This window comes from Dasypus novemcinctus, chromosome 3 (genome assembly GCF_030445035.2).
Source record: "Dasypus novemcinctus isolate mDasNov1 chromosome 3, mDasNov1.1.hap2, whole genome shotgun sequence".
Taxonomy (NCBI): Eukaryota; Metazoa; Chordata; class Mammalia; order Cingulata; family Dasypodidae; genus Dasypus; species Dasypus novemcinctus.
Window position 1 is genome coordinate 155832853 of NC_080675.1, and position 25062 is coordinate 155857914.

The 25062-nt window shown below is 43.4% G+C and overlaps 1 protein-coding gene across 2 annotated transcripts in view; it reads left to right on the top strand.

Moving 5' to 3' along the window:
* Positions 1-25062, top strand: part of PCSK6 (proprotein convertase subtilisin/kexin type 6) — a 229216-nt gene that overhangs the window by 128611 nt on the left and 75543 nt on the right. For both annotated transcript variants that reach the window (XM_004462109.5, XM_004462110.5), the window contains exons 7-11: positions 4784-4956; positions 10278-10490; positions 14296-14396; positions 18431-18534; positions 20259-20376. In XM_004462109.5, the coding sequence (XP_004462166.3) occupies positions 4784-4956; positions 10278-10490; positions 14296-14396; positions 18431-18534; positions 20259-20376 (709 nt within the window). The remainder of the gene's footprint in view (positions 1-4783; positions 4957-10277; positions 10491-14295; positions 14397-18430; positions 18535-20258; positions 20377-25062) is intronic.

Consider the following 25062-nt stretch of genomic DNA (forward strand, 5'->3'; position numbering starts at 1 on the left):
CCCCCACTGTGAGCTGCTCTTTATCTTACGAAGGGCCCACCTTTGTCACCCATACCTCCAACTTCCTGTACTGAAGCTGACCCTTCTCCTGGAGTATCATGACCCCACGTCCTTGACACAAAACCCTGGGCTCACTAATCAGAGTCTGGTGAAGGCAATCCTGGGCCACCCCAATTCCTCCTTTCCATCCAGAACCCAAAGAGAAGGAAATCTCAATAAACTGATGGAGAATCCCAGGTGGGCAATGGCTAGAGGTGGTTCAGCTCTACCTATGAGAGGAAGAAATGAATCTCACAGTAGATGCTGACACACCTGGGAAAAATTTGGCTCACACTGGCCTTCAAAGAAAAATGAGCTCTTATGCTATAAAAATTAAGTACCTCTGTTTAACAAAAGACACCATAAGCAAAGTGAGAAGACAAGCCATCAATTGGGAGAAGTTATTTATAGCATATTTAGCGAAAAAAAAAAAAAATTCATTCCCAGTTCAAGCAAGACTAAACAATATGTTATTTAAGCAGACATATAACTGTAAGAAAATGATAGTTTTTTAAAAGGGAATGGATAATCCAGAATTCACAGCTTTCTTTGTGAGAGAGGCAGGGGCCACCAGTGCATCGGGTAGGAAATTCATGAGTGGCCCAGAACACTCACCTGTAGCATGACCCAATTTCATCTTGCTGTCTGAGGCACACGTGTATGAGAGCACCACTTCTCAAGGCCTCTGCTTGGGGAGCTGACCACCAGGCATTTATCTAAGTCCATCTTGTGGTCACTGTTTCACACCTGTATAATGGTGGCTTCCCTGGTCCCTCCCCTAGCCAGGTAGCTGAGGTAGTCAAAGACAGGAGGGGAAACAGGATAGAGAGCTAGAAGCAAAAATGCATGGTACTGAAGTTGAATTTATTTCTACTGCTCTTTTGTAAGGCCTTCAAGCTATGAAGAGGTGGTTCTTCCCGTGATACTGGATACCCATCCTCCATCACTGCATTGCTCATTGGGCTGATACTCCCAGATGGCTGTCAGCACTGACAGCCCCCAGATCTCAACCTTGCTATTGTTTGGCTGTCATTTTCTTGACAATTGATTCTGAGTACAATTCCCAACCTTTTGGTACAGGACTTGCCAGTTATGCCTGGTGTTCCACCTAAGTGTAGGACCAAGATGTGGTATCCTAGATTGGCCTTTCCTCCCCTTACCACCCACCACCCTACCTGGCTCCCAAGGACCCTCCTCAGGTATCTTGTATTCTATTCCCTTGACTCATAACTGGGGGACTTCAGGGCAAATATCAAGGGGGAAACTTTAGGGAAACATGAGCTTTCAAAACTGGATAGAATAAATTTACATAATGAATGAATTTACTATAGTTGTATCTTCTTCAGTTAACCTTCTTCTCCACAGGTTTTCTTTTTTTCTTTTCTTTTCTTTTTTCATATGAATATATCTTCTTATATTTATTACGAGAATTTTCAAATGTACAGTCACATTGAAAGACATTTTTGTTCAACACATCTTTCTATCACATGGATTCTACCATTTTAACATTTTACTATACTTTTTTTTTTCAAATTCTACTCAATTTATTCATTTTTTAAAAAGACATTAAATTAAAAAAATATGAGGTCCCCATTCGCCCCCACCGCCCCCACCCCATCACTCCCCCCACAATAACACTCTCCCCCATCATCATGTCACATCCATTGCGTCTGGTGAGTACATCGCTGCACCCCATGTCCCGTGTTCCACACCACAGCCCACACTTTCCCACGTTCCATCCAGTGGGCTATGGGAGGACATACAACATCCGGCAGTTGTCCCTGGGGCACCACCCAGGACAACTCCAAGTCCCGAGAATGCCTCCACATCTCTTCTCTTCCTCCCATTCCCCGCACCAGCAGCCACCATGGCCACTTTTTCCATATCAATGCCACATTTGCTCGATTATTAACCACAATAGTTCATGAATAGAATATCATTAAGTCCACTCTGATCCTTACTGTATTCCTCCTTCCTGTGGACCTTGGCTTGGTTGTGTCCATTCCACATCTATGTCAAGAGGGGGTTTAGATTCCCCATGGATATTGGATGCAATCCTCCTGCTTTCAGTTGGAGGCACTCTAGGCTCCATGGTGTGGTGGTTGACATTCTTCAACTCCATGTTAGCTGAGTGGAGTAAGTCCAATAAACCAGAGTGTAGGAGCTGAAGTCTGTTGAGGTCAGGGCCTGGCTATCATATTGTCAGTCCAGAGATTCAAATTCCCTAGATATATCTTAAGCCCCAGCACCAACTACTCCACAGGTTTTCTTTACATAGGATGTTTCTCACCCTGGCAAATTATAAAGAGCATTTAATTATTTGTTTACAGTCCATATGCTACCAGACAAGATATTAAAGGACAAAGAAATTGGAGATTTATGTGTTAGGGATCTCCGCCCACCATTTATTAATCAAAGTGACAGCAAAACATCTCCACAATTACAGTTTAAATGATGGGACAACAGGATTAATTCACATAAAGCTTTTGTCTCTGAGTACTGGATGGATCTCCCCACTCTTCCTGCTGTACATGTCTTAACCTCAGGGAAAAGTTACAGCTTTGTTTTTTAAAAATCACTTGTACTCAAAGTTTCTGTTTTTTAGTATATGTCAATGTGGATTCTGGATGTATTAGTCAGTCAAAGGGATGCTGATGCAAAATACCAGAAATCTGCTGGCTTTTATAAAAGGGTATTTATTTGGGGTAGAAACTTACAGTTACCAGGCCATAAAGCATAAATTAGTTCCCTCACCAAAGTCCATTGCCATGCATTGGAGCAAGATGGCTGCCAGTGTCTGCTAGTGTTCAGGCTTCCTCTTCCCCTTAATGGTCCATGGTCCCAGCCTCACCCAATATCAGCTGTATGCTGGGATAAGTCTCTTCTCTCTCCTGGGGCTCATTTCTCTCCACACAGCTGTTCTGCTCTCTCCTCAAGGCCAGATGTAGACTATCAGGCCAATGGTTTATCCTCTCTTCCCAAGCCTCTGCCGTTTCTGTGGAGCTGCTCTATTCCTCTGGGTTCTTCTCCTGTGTGTTTACTCCCTGGTGCTCCAGGATCAAAACTCCAACCTCCCTTCCCTATGGTGTGGTTTCTCTGTGAGTTCCTGCCCACCAAGGGGGTGGGGACTCAAAGTCCTACTGACATAGCCCAATCAAAGCCCCAATCATTTAATCAACTAAAAGTGAAACCTCTGAATCCAATATAATCGAATATGCCCAGAGGAGCAGACCAGTTTACAAACATAATCCAATATCTATTTTTGGAATTCGTAAATAATGCCAAACTGCTTCACTGGGATATAGAATGAATAGGCCCAGTCCAGTCCGGGGTAGGTGGGGGTCCTTTGCTTGATGAGGTGACCTTCAGAGGAAGTGCTACCTGTGCTGGGGGTGCAGGTAGGGTGGTGGTGAGGGATGTGTCAGGCCACACACGTTTGATTTTGTAAAATAAAGTCCAGTCCTTTTCTAGTTTTTGCAACCATGAACTGTCACGTCTGAAAAGAGTCTCTAAGGACATAAGGAAATGCTATATATGAAGTTCAGTGAAAATGAGGATTTGGAAAGCAATTCTATGCTATAGGCAAAGAAAAATACTAGAAGGAAATAACCAAAATATTATCCCTGGTTGTTTCTATATTTTCCAAACTTTCTGCGAGCGCATATATTCTCATAATCAGGAAAAAAAAAAAAAAAAAGCCCTTTCCCTATTAAGTCATAAATAGCTCAAGGATTTACAGTTGTTTTTTGATGGAAGGCACTGGCCATCATGTAGATGGAGTTGGGCTCCGTGTATGAAGGGCTTCCTAGGAACCTCTGGGGGCTGGCTATGGGGGCCAAGCCACCCTCCAAAGAGTGCTGATCTGGGGTGGGGTCTTAGAGAGCTGGGGTGGGGTCTTAGAGAGGTACGATCTGTCATATCTACTGACACCCAGAAACCATGAGCTGGTGGCTTCCACCCTCCCTGCATCCCAGCCACATGCTGACCAGTATTTAAACACTCCCTGGGTGAGGTGCTGGGGGAACAAGGTGGACCACATCTGGGTGAAGAGTGTCATCCATAATCATGGCAAACACCAAGCATGGGGCAAGCAGAGACCCTGGAATGCAAGGCAGGTGTTGAGAGAGGGTGTATGGGAACTACTCATCCCCTCTCCTCTTGGGGTGCTCTTGAGGAAATTGTGTTACCCACCTGACTTGGATCCTAAAATTCATCCTGGAAACATGGAACCTGAAGATAGATGAAGGTGAGAGAGCAAAGGAAATCAAAGCCCACCAAGGCATCCCCGATGGGTAGGTGGAGAATAGGTTCTAGCTTCCAGGTTAAAAGTCTATTGTTTTGTTCCTTTCATCATGAGTGGGAATGGAGTAATAAAAGAGAAATACATCTAAATTATTAAAGCTGGGAAAATTGAAAATGATGCCAGAGTTCTATCATAGAAATGCTGATTTTTAGAATACCAGCATGACTTAATGGCACTGAGGGAACGTTTAAATCCCATAGTTTTGAAGTTCCCTTTGTGGTCTTCAAGCAATAGGAACACTTGACATTGTGGTCCAATGTGTCATTTTAATTTTTTCAGAGAGAAAGAAGGGTTTTCCAGAATCACTCTGGGAGAGTTTGTGATTGCTTCTAAGTGCCCTGCAACTTCATGGCTCCCCCAGCCAGTACCTTCACGGAGTGCCAGAGCTGCCATTACACACGGCCACCACGCACTGAGCCTTCCCTCCCTTTGTGCTTTCAGGCATCCGCATGTTGGATGGAGACGTCACGGATGTGGTTGAGGCCAAGTCACTTGGCATCAGACCCAACTACATTGACATCTACAGTGCAAGCTGGGGGCCGGATGACGATGGGAGGACAGTGGATGGACCAGGCCACCTTGCAAAGCAGGCTTTTGAGTATGGCATTAAAAAGGTGTGAGTCACCCAGGGCTGCAGGGGGTACTTTGGGGACCTAGCCAGTAAGGGCAACGTGTCTCATAGCCCTGGAGCAGGAGCGGGAGGTCCTGCTGTTGCCAGGACCAGGTGAGAGTGGGATCCTGTGGGGGCTCGGTGTGGACGTTCCCTGTGTAGTTACAGTCTAGTTGTTCCAGCCGATAATCTGGCCACTCCCAGGACACAGCATTGGAGTCTGACTCCCCCTGGCTCGGGGGGTGCATGTAAGTGGGTAGTAGGTCTTATATCACCTGACCTGTTTTTTGTGCAGGTGGAAAGGGAGTCTTGGAATTCAGCCCACCTGCCCACAGACACACCCAGCCATGGAATTTTCTGGGGCCATTGGGAGGTTCTCTAACCCAGTACCCCCACTGCAGCAGGAAGTCAGGGTTTTGATGCCCTCCCTTCCAGCACACAGCTCAGGATATTTGGAGTTTCTTGGATAGCTGTCACCAGAAGCAAATGAAACAAACGTCTGAGGCTGATTCCCTTCAGGCAGGCCAGGGGGCAAGCTGGGCCAGGTGGGCAGAACCCTCCCTGGATGCCTCCACCCCCAACTTACTTGGTAATTGTCACTTCTGTATCCTAGTGGCTTAGGCTAGTGGAAGAGGGAGAGACTCCGAGCTGCACCGGTCCTTGAAAGTGGGATGGCAAGGTGGATTTTAGAACAAGGATGACTTCTTGGAGTGGGCTAAGAGAGCTATGGTCAAGGTCAATTAGTGTCCTGGATGGCCCAGCAAAACCCACTCCGAATGTGAGGGGGTGGCCAGTTGGTACCAGTGGCCTCGAGGCCAGCACATGTACTTCTGAATCCTCTTGTGCGGAATGGAAGTGTGCGTATGGAGACTCAAACCTGTTTTATTAAAGTTCTTACCTTATTGTAACCATGGCCATTAAAATGTGGTTGTTAAAATTAAATAGTACGAGAAAGTTTGTGTTGACAAAAACATTTCTTTGTCTCCATTCTGCCCAACCCCTAGTCCTGCTCCACAGAGGAACAACCCTTTGTAACTCTTTTTGCAATTTCCTTTTTCTATGTGTTATGATTTGACGCTATTCCTGGCTGTCTTCAGTTTGGTCACTATTAGTTTCCTGTTCCAGTGGCTGAATTTTATCTCTGAGGAGGCCCTCCCAGTCATCCCTGCCCTCATCTCTTCTGAATGCCCAGGAGTTTTCTCCCATTTCCTTGCACTTCCTCAGTTTGGGGCCTCAAACCACATCCTTCACCTCCTGACCAGATGTGGGCAGGTGTGACTGGTTTGCACCCTCTCCTATGGGTGTGGTGTTGCTCCATAGGTACAGGTGGAGGCAAGCAAATTCCTCCTCCATGACCCTCACCCGCCAACCATTTGGGGCGTGAGCAGCTGGGAAACTGGTGACTCAAAATGGGGGCTGTGCATTCTTGTGTTCCTCCAGGACTCACCCAGACAGTCCTGGGAATGTGCGTGTTTGTGAGAATGAGAGTAAAAGAAGAGAGGAAACATAGAGTAAAAGAAGAGGGGAAACGCACAAACCCTTCCACAGCATTCCATATCATGCTCATGTTTGGGGGACGTGACAGCTTCCTGTCAACATCATGCCAAGAAACCACAAAGGTTGCTGTACCCAGGAACCAGTGCTGGGCCTAGGAGAGTGCCAGGCTGCAAACATGGCCCAGGCAGCCACTGGACACATGGACCCTCCCAAATCAAGAAGTCCAGATTTTCTCTTACAAAACCTGCAGGTCACTTGAAGCTCCCTCTTGGTGACAAATGAAACAGCCATAAAATTAAGCTTAATTTTATGGGTAGCTAATTTACAAATCATGTTTTCTATATGGAATCTATTACTTTGAATGGTTTTCATTCTGAATGTCTTAGGACAGGGCATCCTGTTTACAAGAGGCTAGGAGTCTCTCTTGATAGTTTTGTTTGGTTGAGGGTGTTGGTTTGCACTATTCCAATGACTTTTTCAATTCTCTATTTCACGTGCGCTTGTGTCAGCAGAACTCATGAAGGATTTGAGAAAGTTTGTAGCCACAGAGAGAGGCTTTTGTATTCTGGATTCTGAGCACTGTATACTTCTTCAAGCTTTCGGAGGAGTGGGAAGTTTCAGAGGGGAGCATGTGGTTCCCCCATCATTCTTGTCACAGTTTCTTGAAATATTGAGGTCATTTAATTTTTTTTTAGTCATTCTGAAGTAAAATATGTCACATAGGGAGACTTGCATCACAGCTGTCTAAACCTGTCACTGAAAATCCTCCTGCAAATTTGATGATCTCAAACCGAATCACATCCCCCATCTGTTTTTCTTCCTTACTGCCCCATTTGTCAACTGAGGTGTTTTGCTGTAAACTCTGACTTCAGCCTTTGGGAGATGATAGTGGTGGGTGGTAGGAGACTTTAAAAGCCCTAGTTTGGCATAAAAGAGCTGGGTAATATTGGTCCTTGTGAAGCCTTCCTCTTCATGAGATTTGTCCTTCAGAAGGGGAGATCAAACATCACAGCAGGTCAAAGTACAAGCTCAGAAAGCTGACCTTGTCCAGATGGTGGGTAGTAATGGTGCTTCTGAGACAGTGGGAATATTCTCCACTTCCCAGGTGTCTTCGTTTCCTCATTGCTAAAGAAAATACCATGCAATGGGTTGACTTAGACCCAGGCTAGGAGAAGCCCAAATTCAAACCTTCAACAAAGCAATGCTTTCTCCCAGAAGACTGTTGTATTCTGGGGCTGGCTGCCAGCAATCATTGGTCCTTGGCTTTTCTGTCCCATGACAATGCACATGGCAACCTCTCCTGGCTTCTCTCTTCTCTTCTGGGTTCCTTGGACTTCCAGCTTCTGGCTGCTCCCCCTGGCCTTATCTCTCTGTGTTACCATCCCTAAAAGACCTTCGGTAATAGGATTAATCCCCATCCTGAGTCAGTTGGGTCACACCTGAACTGAGGTAACCTCATCAAAAGGTCCGTTTACAAGAGTTCACACCCACAAGAATGGACCTAGTCTAAGTACATATTTTTCTGGAGTACATAGCCCCAAACCACCATAAAAAAGATACAGAAATACATCTTGATAGAATTGAAGTCATGGCATTACTGAACAGAAATGCAAGTTCACTGCTAGGATCAAAATGCCCCTTCTACCTTCTGACCTATGACTTCCAGATATGCGGGGAGCCTAGAAAGGGAAAACATGATCCTCAGAGACAGCTCAAAACCTTACTTAACACCTCGGAGGAGCCATTTGTTTCCTCCCCCTAATTCCCATGTTCTTTTTCCAGGAAATGGTTTTAAGCAGGGAAGAAGGCTTTGATCCCAGATACTTGTGAGCACTAATGGGTCTCATGGTAAACACAGTGTAAGGGGGAAAGACTCAGACCATTGGCATTTTAGACTTTCTTACTCAAAGCAAGGTCCAGAATCAGAAGCACAGGTGTCACCAGGGAGCTCATTAGAAATACAGCATCTCTGGCCCACCCCAGCCCCGAAGAACCGGAATCTGCATTTTAACAAAATCTCTGCCCCGCCCCGCACCAGGTTTGAACTTGCGCATCATTGGCACACGCAAGTTCAAGCAACACCACCATTTCAAAACATTCCCCAATCTGCTGAAGCAAAATGTTCCACTTTGCAAAATGACTCTCTCATAAATAATTGTGAGTAGGGTGGGAAGTCAAGGTGATAATATCTCAGAGCTGATTCTCCTTTTACTGATTTTAGTTGCTTTAAACTAGCATCTGGTTAATATTCACTACTGGTGATTATATGCCTCGATACACTCATTTCCTTAGTATTTTGCACCTTTCTTCAGGAAGGTTCACCTTTTTGCTGAAAGTGAATGGTCTTGCAGCCATGTTCTTCTGGCCAGTCAGACAGCTGCATCTTGGAGATTTAGGGAACAGCTACAGTGAGGCAGCTGCAGGCCAGGGCAGGGAGGGCTCACTCATCCTTACTCTGGACCCTAATGAGTGCCTTGCATTGGGGCTGCAGGAAATGCAAGAAAGGATTATGCCACATTGACGCAGAAAGGCCAGGAAACCACCAGCCCACTTGGTCTACAAAGCAGAGTGTCTGTAAGGGGCTTATAGAGGAGGCCTGCCTGCACTATGAATGTTGGATCTGGAACTTCCAGTCAGCAGCAGGGATTCAGTTTGGCTCTAAAGGGATTGCAGAACTTTTTGAAAGTTATCTTTATTTTATTTTTTATTTTTTTTGCTTTTTTAAAAAAATTTTTTATTAGGTTGTCAGTTTATAGGAAAATCATGCAGAAAATAGAGTTTCCATATATCTGCCCTCACACACATAGATTTCCCTATGATTAACACTTTGCATTAGTGTGGTAGCTTCATTTCAATTCATGAAACAATATTATTATAATCATGCTATTAACTATAACTCATAGTTTACATTATGGGTCATTTGTTTGTGTTGTACAATCCTATGACTTTTTAAAAAGTTTTATTCCTATAATATATATACAACCTAAAATGTCCCCTTTTAACCACATTCAAACATATAATTCACTGCTGTTATTAGACAAATATTGGGTGTTAGTCTCAACCTCCTCCCATGTGGTTTGTAAGGAGGGTCCTCAGTAAGGAAGTTGGCAGCCCTCGGCCTGGTGAGTCCAATTTCCTGTGAAAATGTTGTGAGCCCTGCTCTCTAGGGGCTGGGTCCATGCATAACCAACAGGTCCAGACATCTCAATTGAATCTGTTTGTTCTTTCTTGTTGTTTTTTTTTTTTTTTCTTGAACTGATGTTTGTGGCTAGAATGACCACTTGAATGGGTCAAATCCTTGATTCTATGGTGTATGGAATGAAATAGAGCTGCAGGAACTTGACCCAAATCCCTCTGTTTCCAAGACTCCCTTTCACATGCACCTTCTGTAAATTGGAGCCTACTCTAAGTGGAAATGGGCTACAGTTGACAGTCTAACATGGTAGAGACTCTAGGGAGCTCTCATGGGGCAGCCATAGGTAGCCACAGACATTCCAGAACACAGCCCCATTGCCTGTCCAGTCTTGGCCCAGAATTTACCATCCCATTCCTATTTGTAAAACTAACTCGCTTTTCCAAGATAGGCACTGCTTACACTGTATTTTCAGGAAAACCCCTTTTCTTTCCACAAGACCACTTCTTCAAATTCAGAAAAATTAACTTGATAATAAATCCAGCCATCATCTACCATTTCAGTCTTATTTGTGGCACTGCTTGGTCTTTTTGATTTCATGTCATTATGGTGGGTTGAGCACATCCTCATGAGGCTATGCTGAGGTCCTTGGCTGCCTGGCTGAAGGACTTCTTGTTCTTCTCGTTCCTTCCCAGGGCCGTCAGGGCCTCGGCTCCATCTTCGTCTGGGCCTCGGGGAACGGCGGGAGAGAGGGGGACTACTGCTCATGTGATGGCTATACCAACAGCATTTACACCATCTCCGTGAGCAGCACCACAGAGAACGGCTACAAGCCCTGGTATCTGGAGGAGTGCCCATCTACCCTGACCACCACCTACAGCAGCGGGGCCTTTTACGAGCGCAAAATTGTAAGTTCTCTTGGCAAGGTGGAGCATTCAGGATACATGGCTCAGACCTTTGGAGATAAATTCCTTTTCCTGTTAGCCAAAGTTGGGTGAGGCCGAGGCATTGTGCCTGAGCCTGGGATTCTAACCTCACCTGCCAGTGAGCTAGTGGAGCCCTGGAGTAAACCCCAGCACTTTGGCAACCCTCCTTAGACTCCAATCTTAGCAAAGAAATTCCATTGATAACCACAATAACTCCCTGTGTCTTTAGGAACTTAAAAATATCATTTAAGAATGGAGTCCATTCTCATAGTGATGTCTACTTTTCGTGCTCTAAAATTCTATGGTCATGTCACCTGGGATTCTGTTGACCAGTTCAGTTTCAACATGTAAGCAGAGGAAGAGAAAGTCTTGGTTTTAGATTGAGATATTAATATTTTAGAAACACAAGTGTTCTTCTAGATCATTCCCTTCCAACAAAACAATTTTCTCCAGGTACTTTAAGTCTGTCTTACACTCTCTTAAATTAACATATCTGATTTATTTTTTTTAACAAATCAATTTTATTGATAAATATTAATAAAGCATACAATTCATCCAAAGTTTACCGTCAATGGTATTTGATATAATCACATAGTTGTGCACTCTGATTTATTTTTTAAACATAACTTTTGTAGTGTATGGGTGGAATTTGTGCTTCTTCCTCCCCTTCTTACTTTCCTCTTTAAAGAAAAAAAAATGCAGGGAGGGTTTCAAATCCAAATTAATGCAGAATTAAAATGCACAGTCATTAAATAGGTTTTAGGCATTTTAAAAATGAGACCATAGTTTTGGCCAGACATGGTTGAATTTTTAAAGTTGACTAGCATCTTTTCATTTCTCCCGCTGCTTAGCTACATCTTCAGAAATTATTGGCAAATTTATTTTTATGTTTTTCTGTGGGCACACACAGGCTTCCTGTTCTCTGCTCTCTCTGCACTAGCTGAATGGGCAGCCATGATAATCTTACCACCAGCCTGGCAGTGGCCTGGGTTGGTTTCCTAAGGTATTAATTTAAGTTGCTATTTTCCTTTTCTGTGGGAGCACACAGCCCTGGGACAGGCAGCTGAGATTCTGAATGATATCCTGTTCATTTAGAAATCCAGCTCATTTGAACATGGACTGGTTGGAGTCTTATTAAACTAAATCTTGTGCTGAAACCTGACAAAGGACTTCTGGCTGAATGGGGACAAGTCAGAGCTTGTGTTATTGGATACTTTGTACTATGGCCTATGGACTGGGAGGAAAGTGTTTCTGGACACTGGGAGCAGAGCTTGCAGCTTTATTTGTTTAATCACATCGGTATGCGTGTGTGTGTGTATGCACATGCAGGGACCTCAGCTTCAAAATGCTTTAATTCTAGTTTCATTTTTAATTATTTTCTCTAATCAGGAAGTTGTGGGTAAGAGGATATGTTGGGAAAAGTCAGTTCTAGTTGCTCTCCTGAAACCCTCCTCTGAAGTGTTGGATGGCATCATGCCCAACTCAGCTGGCGTGAAGCATTTTCCCTGAGTCTTCTCAGGCAACAGCCAGGGGATGAATAGCTGCTCAGGATGGTCAGCGCATCCCAATCTGAAGTATGTGGGTGGGTCTGGGGGAAGTCAAAGCTGGGTTTTATTTGTGCTCCCAGTTCCTTTCTGTCTGACAAGTGCAAGTGAGCTTTACCCTGAAGTGAGGGATTGCCTGGTGTTGAGAACATGGCTCTTGGTAAAAGAAATCAAACCTAAAGCAGGCATCTGACCCAGAGAGAAAGGTGCCTTCGCTTCCTGTGTCATGGTTTGGCTCTTTCATTCATTCGTTGGGATAAGTCACATTCCAGGTGTGGCATTGGGATGCTGGCCGTGGTCCTGCACTCCCCGGCCTGGGGAGGGCCCTCTCCTCACTCACCAGGACCTCTTTATCAGAAGCTGGAGAGCCTGTGTGACAGCCACACATGCCTCATGCCCAGCCGCCCCACTTTCCCCAATTTGGGCCATCGTCGACTGCATGCAGCTGGGTGCTAGGTCCTGCATTGTCATCCTCCCAGAAGCTCTGTGAGGGATGTATCATTGTGCTTGGGCAGATGATGATCCCAGGGTCAGAGAGGTGACATTCTGGTCCCTTTTTCCTTGTCCTCAGCTGCCTCCCCTATGATGAGATGCCTCTGGTCTGCCAACTGGGGAGGGAGGAGGAGGTTCTCAGCCAGGGTTGCTGTGCCAGTCTCTCTGTGTATGGGGCACTAGGCTGGATCCCCCCTGACTGGGTAGCAGTCAACCCAGTTAAAACATGACAAGGGAAGATGCTGTGTCTGGAAGAAGACCTGGATTACCATCGCTGGGGAAATTCCTTCTCAAGGGTATGCAAATTGGTTTCTGGGGCCTTGTGGTCAATTGTATGTACATTTCCTATTGCTGCCCTAACAAATGACCACAAACTTAGTGGCTGAATGCAATACAAATTTAGTATCTCACAGTTCTGTGGGTAGGAGTTCGGCAATCTTGGCTGCATCCCTGCTAAGAATCTCACAAGGCTGAAATCAGGGTGTGACTGAGCTGTCTCCTTTTCTGGAGACTGTAGGGGAGAGTTGTTTCCTTGGCAGAATGCAGCTCCTTGTGATTATAGAGCTGCTGTCACCGATTTCTGCCTGCCTGCCTGTGAGGGCCTTTCTCAGCTTCTAGGGGCTGTTCACAGTCCTTGTCACAGTCCTTTCTTCCATCTTCAAAGCAGCAACAGGCCAGTACCTTCTTCCACCACATCTCTCTGACTCTTCTGCTTCCTGCTTCCTCTTTTAAGGACCCTTGGGATTACATTGGATAATCCGGGATAATCTCGCTATCTTAAAGTCAACTGATTATCAACCTTAGCTCCATCTGCAAAGTGCATGGCAGTAACCCTAGGAGGTAAAGATCACTGGGGCCCAAATCCTGTCTTCCACAGTGGGTGTCACAAAGCTGAACCCACAGGTGCTGATCCAGTGGTGCCCGATGCCCTGTTTCAGATCAAAGGCAAAAGTGCAGGTCAGGCTGTGCACAGTGAGATGCAGAATATCAGTATCCCCACCCAGCCTGCAGTCAGCCCCTCACCTGCAGGCACACAGAGCCAGTTTCACTTTCCAAAAGGACCTGTCAGGCTTGTTGTCCCACAAGGCAGGCTCCAGGGTGTCAGGAAGGCTCCAGGTTTACCCGCTTCTTCAGGTAGAACTGCGGTGATTTGGGACAAAATCCCCATAGGTCATCTTAAGAATATGTCATGGTGGACAGCCTGATCTGTGACCTGGCCAAAGGCAGGGACATTCTCCTGGGTCTCCTGGGCACCTGTGCATGACCAGCTGCTCTGAAGCTGTGGGGTGACTCATGGGGTTGCCCTACTGTACTGAAGACTCAGGAAGGTGGCCTTGCCCATGTTGACTTTGAAGCAAAAGTGAATGGAAGCACGTGCCAGGAGATCCCTGGAGAAGGGGGTGTGGGGACCCTTCTCTGTTTCATTTTGTTTGTATTTCTGTTCCTCATTTATGTTATATGGATGATATGTGCTTAATCATTGTCAAAGTTCATGGCATGGGGCTTTCAGTTGCTGGTGTCTCCTCTGCTTTGTCTCCTTGTTCTTACCCCACTACAAGCCAGTGGGTCCACATTTTTCATAGGGCAAGGGATTTGACAGGGAGGACCAGACATTCCTGAGACCCTCGGTGGCTAAGATACATTTGTGCAACGCCTTTTCTGTTCCTGGGATGTGCCATCACCCCTGCCTGATAGCAGCATCTTGAGTCACCTCTAACCTCTCCTAAGAGCTGAACTCCCCTCTTGCCCAGGTCACCACAGATCTGCGCCAGCGCTGCACCGACGGCCACACTGGGACCTCTGTCTCTGCCCCCATGGTGGCAGGCATCATTGCCTTGGCTTTAGAAGCAAAGTAAGTTCCCACTTTCCTTCCCTTCTTTTACTTTAAAAAAAATTTTTATTGTTAACATATATGACACAAATTTTCCCATTTTAACTGTTTGTATCTATACACTTCTATGATATTATATTCTCAATTTGTGTTGCCATCACTATCGTCTATTACCAAGATTTTTTTCATCACCCCAAACAGCAACTCTGTATCCATTAGGCAATAACCCCCATTCCCCTTTTCCTGGCTCCTGGAAACTTCAAATGTACTCTCTGTCTCCATGAGTTTTCTTCTTCTAGGTGTTTCATAAGAGTGGAATCACACAATATTTTCTTTTATGCCTGGCTTATTTCACTCAACATGATGTCTTCAAGGTTCATCCATGTTGTAGCATGCATCAGAACTTCATTCCAATTTCAGCTAAATAATATTGCATTGTGTGTATGTATCCCATTTTGCTTATCCATTCCTCTGTTGGACACTTGGGTTGCTTGCAGCTTTGGGATAGTCATAATACAGCTATGAACATTAGTGTGTAAGTATCTGTTTGAGTTCCTGTTTTCATTTCTTTGAGTACATACCTAGAAGTGGGATTGCCAGGTCATGTGGTAATTCTGTATTTAACTTTTTGAGGAACTACCAAGCTGTTTTGTGCAGTGGCTGCAAAATTTTACATTCCTACCACCCAATTATTTCACATCCTCTCCAACACTGACTTCCAGTGTTGTTTTTTTAATAATAGCCATCTCAGTGGGTGTGAACTGGTATCTCATTGTGGTTTTGAATTCTTTGACTTTTGAAAGCCTACAACATCCTTCCTTTCATAGGACCACAAGGGTCTGGGTGGATGGGAACCCCAGGCCTGATCCCTACCATCTGCATTGCACCAAAACCACACATTAGGCTATTACAGCTTCCCTTTATGAACTTTCATTTATAAATTACTCATTAAATGATGTTATTTGGTCTGTCTAAATGAAATAAGAACTCTAAAGTTGTAAATGTGTGCATTGGACATAAAGAAAAGAGGGTTAACTGTACATGCAACTGTACATGGGGTCAAAAGCAGGTTCTAATTTAGAAATTACAACTGGCCATTTGCAGTAGCCGTTTAGTATAGATGAGATTTTAAATAATTCAAAAGATTATTTAAGATGCTTAAATCATTGTAATTATATATTTTTGCATGTCAGTTTGCGTAAGACAAAAGAGCATAAAACTCAGATGGTACCAATTTAGCAAAAGAACAGCTAAATTGTTTCAATTTGTAGGTCAAAATGTTAGCTTTTGTATCCTGAGGCTTTTTTTTTTTAATTCTAAATAATTGCATGGAAAGTTGCATTCGTGTATTTAATGATTCATTGTTTTATATGTTCTTCCATTCCTCATTGGGAACATGCAAAAAGATTTGTTACTTAAAACTAAATAGAAAGCAAACCCTGCTTTGTACCAGATTGTCCTATTAAACCTGGCTTTGTGCACCCCTGAAAACTGGTAGGCATCCTCATTGTTTTAGCTTTTCCTGAGAAATTTGCACGTGGCAAATCAAGCAAACGGCATTTAAAACAGAGCAAGTAAGGAACAAATGAAGGCCAGGGAACCTGAAGGCATGAGTTTGGAGACTGGAATGTCTAACGTGTCTCAGCAGGCTCGCCTGCTACTTGTGTGTAATGCTGCATTCTAGATCTTTCCCCACTGGTGTGGAGGGAAGCAGGGCAAAGACAGAGAGTCCAGAATGGAGAGATACCCAGGGAGTGTGGGATGGCCTGTGGATAGTGAATGATGAGAATGAAGACCCTCATGTATAAAAATTGTCCAAAGACAGTCTCACAGTTTGTGACAGTCTTGGGACTGTCCCAGATTGGGATCTCCCATCAATCTTTCCTTCATAGAAAAACATTTTCAACACCATTTCTTGCACGTATTTTCCATACAACTATATTTGTGATTTTATTCCTAAGTCAAAAACACAATGGGATTTCCTTAAAATAAAATAGTTTCTCACATTCTCCCTCTCCAGTCCCATTCTGTCCTAACCTCTGAAGCTCATATCTCATAGCACCTAAATATAGAATTCCCAGGAGTAGCTGTCACTCAGTAGGCCCTGCTGACTTGCTGTGATAACTTTCCCAAATCACATAACTAATTCTGGTGCTACCAGATCTGCTCTTTCTTAACTCCAATGCCTGTGACCTTGACCACCACATGATAGTGCAAGGCCTGGGGCCACTGAGAACCTCAAAATCCTCCTCTGAAAATGAGGCTGGCCCATAGGCCCTCAGGAAGGACAATGGATAAAGGAGAGGAGAGCACATCAGCCTGTGCTGATAAAAAGTCTGGAAACTGGGCTAATGAGACATGGTGGGGTAAGGCAGCAAGGAAGTCAGAGATGGGAGCAGCATCCGGATGTTGGAAAAGTCAGGGAGGCAGGAGCTGGAGCCTGGGGAGTATGAGCCCCAAGAGGGGAGTGTGTATATGTCCCAAGACTCAAACTGTGAGTGAGCTCCTAGCAGGAAAATGGGCAAAGGAATGCATGACAGGGAGATGGTTGTGACAACTCTGGACCATGACAGGGACCAGTCAGGAGAAGGGGCCACAGATCACATTAGGATACTTGTAGCACTTTGATTTCCTACTCCCAGCCCTTCTGAACATCAGTAGCAACTCCAGATTTTATTTTTGTCACATGTTCACGTCAAAAAAAAAAGTTTAAACTTTGCGAGACAGTAATGTAAATTATTTTTCTGGTAAGTTCTATTCAGCAAGTCCTGAAAAGATCATCTGGAAAGAAAGAATATTTGTTTGGGCTATGCAGGAATTAAAAGTCCTGTATACAATAGATGCTCATTCATTGTTGGTTAATTTTCTAATTGACTGAAAGTTCATAGATATGTATCTAATAGACCAAAAAAGGAATAAAATATCCCTAAAAGTCCCTCTGTTAAACTGTGGGTGAAATTATGACCCTATACATCTTGCTTTTCACTCTGCCATCAATTATTTTGTGTATTTGTGTGTGTGTATTCCTTTTATTGGCAATTCATATGTATGTCTTAATATGTGCCATATTTTAAAGTAGCCTTGCAGAAAGCTTATACATTCAATTATTCAGACACTATGAATGAATATTGACCAGAAGAAATGAATAATGATTTAGTTTTACTCTACCTTCTGTCAGGCGATGGTATGAGAAGTACTGTGTGTCATCAAGTCCAAGATGCACTTGCTGATAAGATGCACCATTTTATGTACCACAAAGAGCCAAAGTGCTGCCAATGACACAATGCTTCTCTATTGCTTAGAAGCTTTATAAGTATTGAGAGTTCTCTCAGGCATATTTAGACTTGAAAAGGATAATGTAGCTGGCCAGAGCCCAGTTCCATACACTCAGGGCAATTACCCTGGCAGAAAGGGATTGTAAAGAGGCATCATGGGAAAATGGCACCTGATTTCAGAGGTGTTAAAAAATGGGGGGAAATGTAACTTCAAATGATCAAAAAAGTCTGATCTATTTATTTGTACCAATGGGCATGTATTCTTTTCATAAAATTCTGCTAATAAAATTAACTTTAGAATTATTACCACCACAAATTAAAATCTACAGTCAGTGGTTTCACATTTTGGGTGGGATCTGGGTAAATATGGTTTGAAGGCACACTTGCACCCCATACCATTCATGCCTTTGTGGTGTAAAACAGCCCCAAATATTTAAAGATGAACATTTATTATTATGTTAAAAATGTCATTCTCACTACTTCCAAAATTTCTCATATCGCCCTCCTACAAATTAAGTAGAGCTTGGCAGCCCAGTAAGGTTTTTAAAGCTTCTGGATTTTAGGTCATCCATTGTACTGTTTTAACTCAGGGTTTAATTGCTAGAAACTCTTCTTTACAAAGAGGTTGTGAAATGAAGCACCACCAAGGAATGTGGTTTTTAGCCTCGGGATCTCATGCAAGTAAGACTCAGGGTTGGCTCCCTGGCAGCACCTCGGAATGGGCCTATGTGAGTATCTGACCTCTCTGGGCTTCAGCCGTCTGTCACTGTGTCTTCGCAGCAACCAGCTGACCTGGAGGGATGTCCAGCACCTGCTAGTGAAGACATCTAGGCCAGCCCACCTGAAGGCAAATGACTGGAAAGTCAATGGGGCTGGTTACAAAGGTATGACACTGGGCCCCTGGCAGTCTGTGCACACAAGTCCCAGGGACAGGACCAGCATGTCATCACCTGCTGGCCAACCCTTGGAATGACTGCCTTGAATCTCTTAATTTCTCAGAAAGAATCCCCAAATAACATGAATTGTGTGTCACGAGAGTTACATAAGTGTGCAGCTATTTTTAAAAAGTATCCTGGAACCTCACTTTGACATTCAAGAAGAAATCTAAGGTTGCTGGAGGACAAGGTTTCTTAAAAGATTGACTTTTGCCACATCCAGGTACCACCTGTGTCGTTATTGACAATATTTCTCTTTAAATGGACTCCCCCTCCTCCTTTTTTTTTTTTTTGACATTAAGATATGTATTTCAAAAGGTAATTTTATCTCTCTGTCATCATCGCCTAGATGAGTGATTATATTTTTTCCAGTGCACATTCAAACAAATCCATGATTGCTAAAATACAGAATGTTCGTTTGCATGACACCTATGGGCAACTTGCATTCTTAGTACAGTAGTAGCTCTGGTTTTGAAACCAGCCCTCAGTTGCCTCATCTGTACAATGAGGACATTGGGATAGTTATGTAAGGGACTTCCTAACTATGAAACTTCTATCAGCAAGCCCCTGTGTTATTAAAGTAACTCACAGACCATCTCTATTTGGGTTATTTCCCAGTTGCAGGGCCTGAGGAACCAGAAATCAACCTGTACTCAGGTTTTATAACCCAGGTGTTTGGAACTTTGGGAGCAGGTAAACAGGACTGCTCTACTGGCTTAGTTTGTCTGGCTTTGTAACAGAGATCCTTGGAAAAGATTTACTTCAGTCAGTATGGGGGGACTAGGGGAACTCTTTTTTTTATTCTTCCATTTCTGAAGTTCAGGTCCAACTACTTTGATACCAAATGATACTACTATCTGTAAAATCAAATATAGGCCAAGTATTGTTACAGTAATTTCCCAGGGACATTCCTTTTCATAAGGAGGCTGTTGATTGGGCCCAGGGTGTCTTTGTTTTGCAGAAATGTTGGCGATGGCAGTGAGCAGTAACAAGAGCTGACCTACATTTAAATTTTGGCCTAATTAAATAGGAAAATAGATTGTATCTAGATCTTGAACTTGCCTCTTAAATTAAACTTTGAAACTCTCCTGATTTGACCAAACTAAATATTGGACTCGGCCAATCCAAATGTACTTGGTTTATAGACTGTGAGGCACTACTTTCCCTGTACATCCTGGGGAGTCAATGGGGAAAAATATAGAAACAAAAACAAGATGAGCATGACCTTGTTGTGTTATGTTCATTACACATAGCGATCCATGGGCCAGGACATTTGAGAGTTTGTTTCTCTATTCTGGTTTAAGATTCGGGGATCGTTGATGCTGACAAGTCCCTCTAATGTAAGGAAACTTGTCCTCATCTTGAAAAAGTAAAGTGCTAGGCTGTCTCGACACTTCTACCCCATTTCAGGTCCTCATCCCTAAACTTAAGTGCAGAGAAAGAGTAAAGCATGTCAGACCTTCAAGCAGCCATCGGAATAGCTGGCTCTGCACTGTGGGGCTCTCTCAGGAACATTTCAGCTCTTGAGGTGACATAGATAGTCTGACCCAGGACCCAGTGCTTCAAAGATAAGGTCTTCTGGGTGGGTGCCAAGCAGAGTGCAGAAGCCCAGACTTACTCACTTTCTGTAGAGAGCCGAGGCGGGCCCCTTACTGATGCTCCTGTCTTTTCAGTTAGCCATCTGTATGGTTTTGGTTTGGTGGATGCAGAAGCTCTGGTTGTGGAAGCAAAGAAATGGAAAGCCGTGCCTTCCCAGCACATGTGCATTGCTGCCACGGACAAGAGGCCCAGGTGAGACTGCTCCAGTACCCAGGCACTTTTCAGACATACCACTGTGAACTTGCATTCCTGTTCACATATGTGGGCACATGCATGTGCATATGCATGGCAGTGCAGGTATATATACATGTCTACATTTTCTCTGGTGGGTGACACAGCCAGGAAAGGAATAGTTTCTTAATCCAGGACCATTGTGAAGCCTCTTCCCCTTTTGCTGTCAAGTGCTCATAGTAGGAAGTCAGACCCTCAGCCTGAATCCCTCATGTTTGTCATAATTAGCATGACCGGCCCAGTCAGGGATCCCATCCACCTTGCTCCATGGGGCATAATGAAGAGCAGCGTGTGGTGTCTTCTCTGTTATCACCCACCCAAGGGTGGAGGATTAGCCCCAGCCCAGGTCTCCCTTCCCTGAAACACCTGCAGTGAGAATCCCTTAGGGCAGGTACAGGGACAGCAGTGTCTGCTCTCACCTCTGCTGCAGTGCAGTTGTAACTGACAAGCAGCTCTGCAGCTCTCTTTTTTTTTTTAATGTTACATTAAAAAAACATAAGGTCCCCATAGCCCCCCACCCCCATCACCCCACTCCTCCCCCCATAACAACAACCTCCTCCATGATCATGAGACATTCACTGCATTTGGTGAATACATCTCTGAGCACTGCTGCACCACCTGGTCAATGGTCCACATCATAGCCCACACTCTCCCACAGTCCACCCAGTGGGCCATGGGAGGACATACAATGTCCAGTAACTGTCCCTGCAGCACCACCCAGGACAACTCCAAGTCCCGAAAATGCCCGCACGTCACCTCTCTTCCTCCCACTCCCTACCCCCAGCAGCCACCATGACCACTTTGTCCACACCAATGCCACATTTTCTTTTACTAATCATAATAGTTCATAAATAGAATATCAGTAAGTCCACTCTAATCCATACTCTATTCCTCCATCCTGTGGACCTTAGAATGGTTGTGTCCACTCCACATTTATATCAAGAGGGTACTTAGATTCCACATGGATGCTGGATGCAATTCTCCTCTGCAGCACTCTTATCTGGCTCCACACAACCTTCTTACAGTGAAATGTCTGGGATTTTTTACTTTTTAAATGAGCTTTATTTTTAGAGTCATTTTAGGTTGACAAAAATATTGCACTGAAAGTATAGATAGCTCCTATAGACTCATGGGAGCACACAGAGGTTCCTGTTAGTAACATCCTGCATTCGTGTGGTGCATATGATACAATTGATGAACCAATAGGATGCATTATAATTATCTAAAGTCCAGAGTTTACATTAGGGTTCACTCTTTGTGCATAATGTTCTCTGGGTTCTGACAAGTACATAAGGTTATGTATCCACCCTTGCATTGCCATATAGCATAGTTTCACTGCCCTAAAAATGTCCCAGGCTCTTTCTTTTCATCCCTTCTTTCTACCCTGTGCCGCCAACCCATGGCAAGCATTAATCTTTTTGCTCTCTGTATAATTTTGTCTTTTTCACAGTGATACCTAGCTGGGATCATACAGTAGGTAGCCTTTTCAGACTGACTTCTTTCACTTAGCAATATGCATCTCAATTCCTCTGTTTGTTCATAGCTTGAGAACTCATTTTTTTTCTTCATTTTTTAAATTGAAGTTTATCATTCATACAAGAACATCCATAAACAATAAGTGTATACGTTATGAACTTACAAAACAAACGTGCATATTATCATAAGGACTCACATATATTACCCCTCCACCAACACCTTGCATTGTTGTGAAACAATTGCCAAAAACTATGAAAGAGCATTGTCAAAACATTACTACTAACTATAGCCAATATCTTACATTTGGTGTATTTTCCCCCAACCCACCTGATTGACTCATCCTGTATAAGTATTATATACTTGTTAAAGTCCATGGGAGAATGTTCTCATATTTGTTCTGTTAACCACAGTCCATCTTCTACCACTGGATTCCCTGTGTTATACAGTCCCATGCTTTGTACAATCCATTCAAAGTGTACATTCAATAGCTCTCATATTCATCACAGTGTTGTGCTGTCATCAACTCAATTGTAGAATGTTTTCATTTTTCCAAAAGGAAAAATCCCTTCCCCTTTATACCCCCCTATTGTTGTCCCTTTGAATTGATATAATATTTTCTTTGCCATTGCTGCAAAAATATTACAGTGTTACTGTTAACTATAATCCATAAGTTACATTAGTTGTAATTTTCCCAAGTATAACCATATGCTTAACACTTTGTAAAGGAAGAACATTCTTATACTATTAACCACAATCTTCATCCACCACCAAAATCACTATGTTATACAGTCCCTACATTACTCTCTAGCTTCCTTTCAATTGAAATATTACATCCAGACTACCCCTTTCAGCCAAAATCACATTTATAAATCAACAGTGTTAGTTATATTCACTATAATGTATTCTCATCAACTCTATTCATTTCCACAAATTTATAATAAAACTTATTAAAAATTCTACATACTTTAAGCATCAGAGAACTCATTTATTTTTATCACTGAATCACATCACATCCCCTTGGGTCGATATACCACTGTTTGTTTATCCATTCATCTGGGACCTTTTAACAAGCTCTGAGCATTGTGTCAATCGACCGTAGAGTCAACTTTCTTGCACAGTTAGGATACTCTAAACATTGCCTGTAGTAGTCCACCAAAGGGGGTAAAAAGTACCAGAAAGCATTTGGCCTTTATAATGGGGATTTATTTGGGGGTAAAAGCTTTCAAGGCCAAATCAAGGCATCAGCAGAGATGCTTTCTCACCAAAGTCAGCTACTGTTGATCCCGATGTGCTGCCACGTGGTGAGGCAAGATGGCTGCTGATCTCTGCGAGGTTTCAACCTTCCCCTCTGGGCTTCCTCTCTGAGACTCAGCTGCTCTGTTTTCTTTCTGATTTCAACTACAAGCTGGCATAGGACTTGTCTTTTAGGGCTACTTCTCTCTCCTGGTATAGGGCTTGTTTCTTTCTGGCCTTCTATATCAGTCTCGGCCGTCTGCACTTATCCTGATTTTAGCTGTAAGCTGTCAGGCAAATTGTTCATCTCTTCCTAGGGCCTCAACTGTTTGAGTCTTCTTTCTCACACTGCAGAATCAAAAAATGACAGAGCTCTCTCTTTGTCTGAGTGAGTGTCTACTTTTATCAGACCCAACAAGGGCGTGGGGACTCAACCAGAGTCATGCCCACTGAGGTAGTCAAATTAAAAACCCTAAATCAATCTTAACATTATTCTAATCAAAGTCCCTTCAACTGAATTTAATGTAATCAAAAGGTATCACACCCAGAGGAACAGATTAGTTTACAAACATCATCTTTCTCTTTTTGGGGTTCATGAAATAATCTCAGACTGCCACATTGCCCTTTGAACTAAGTTTTTCTGAATCAGTTCCATTTGTTCGTTGAAATATCTATCTAGAAAAAAAAAAACTGCTATAAAGTGAATGAGGTAGCTACAGTCCTACCCACTTCGTAGAAGAAATCAGATTGTTCTCAGTTCTGCCTTTGCAGGTCTCCTATTTAAGTAGGAGAATGATATTTCTGTAGGTCTCATTATTTGCTAAAGACTGGAAAGCATTTTTGTTTTAACTGTTACCTTTGGAAAAAGTAGATTTGAAAAATAAATGAGATAATTAAAAGTGATATTTCAGTTTGTCAACAAATAGAAATTTCCATCTTTTAGATTGCCTTTTCCTTGAATAAGGAATGGTTTTTGGATGTGAATAAGGATTATGCTCTTTTGCCATAAAATTTTGAGAAAAGTGCTACTAGCCAATGCCTTGTATACAACAGGAATTAATTGTTGCCAGAGTTGCTTAATGAGGAGCCATAGAAGGATCTTTGGAAAATTACATTTTCACCTTTCTGCCGATTGCTAAGATTGACCACTAGGTCATTGTACTAAGGCCAGAAGCCCAGGCCCCAGCCGGCAAGTCTCAACCTTGACATGTTAGAGCATCATTTTCTCTGGGTGGCCTGGGACTGTCAAATTCCAAAGGATGTTTGAGATACTATGAGATAAAGGAAAGGAGGCCTTTTGCTTTTCTTGTGCTTTCTTTTTTGGAGAATGCATGGAAAATAAGATAATCAAGCACCAGGGAAAGCGATGCTACTACTACAGGTACTGGAACTGAGAAGGTCAGTTTCTAACCAGAGAGTGACCAGGCCCAGCAGCTCTTCCTTCCATGGTTTCTTCCTCGGGGTAGGTCCTGAGTGCTGCATTTTCTCCTGCCAGAAAGAGCTTGAAGATGGTCGAGTGGTGCCTGGGTGGCATATGGTTGTTTTTATTTTTATTTTTATTTTTATTTTATTTTGTTTTTTAAGTGAAAGCACACCAAGTCTAGACAGCCGTAACATAAGTGTGACATGGTTTTTATGCTCTCAGAAAAGCAAGGCCTTTGCTGTTCCAATAGAGGGCAAGAATTGCACTTCTGTTAAGAAAAATCATCTTTACATTGAGCAATTTCAGACTCTGGAATATTCAGTCAATCTACTGTCCCAAATCACTTGCTTAACTCCACAGCCCAGTAGTTTCCAAGGATGTGAGGGCTTCCAGACAGATAAACTGTCCTGTGTGGAAAGTAGGTGTATCCTTGATAACTGGGCTTTATCTCCTGGCAGGGAGCTACAATTGGCTTTGCTGCAGAAACCCGCATGCCCATCAGCAGTCATTTGAAC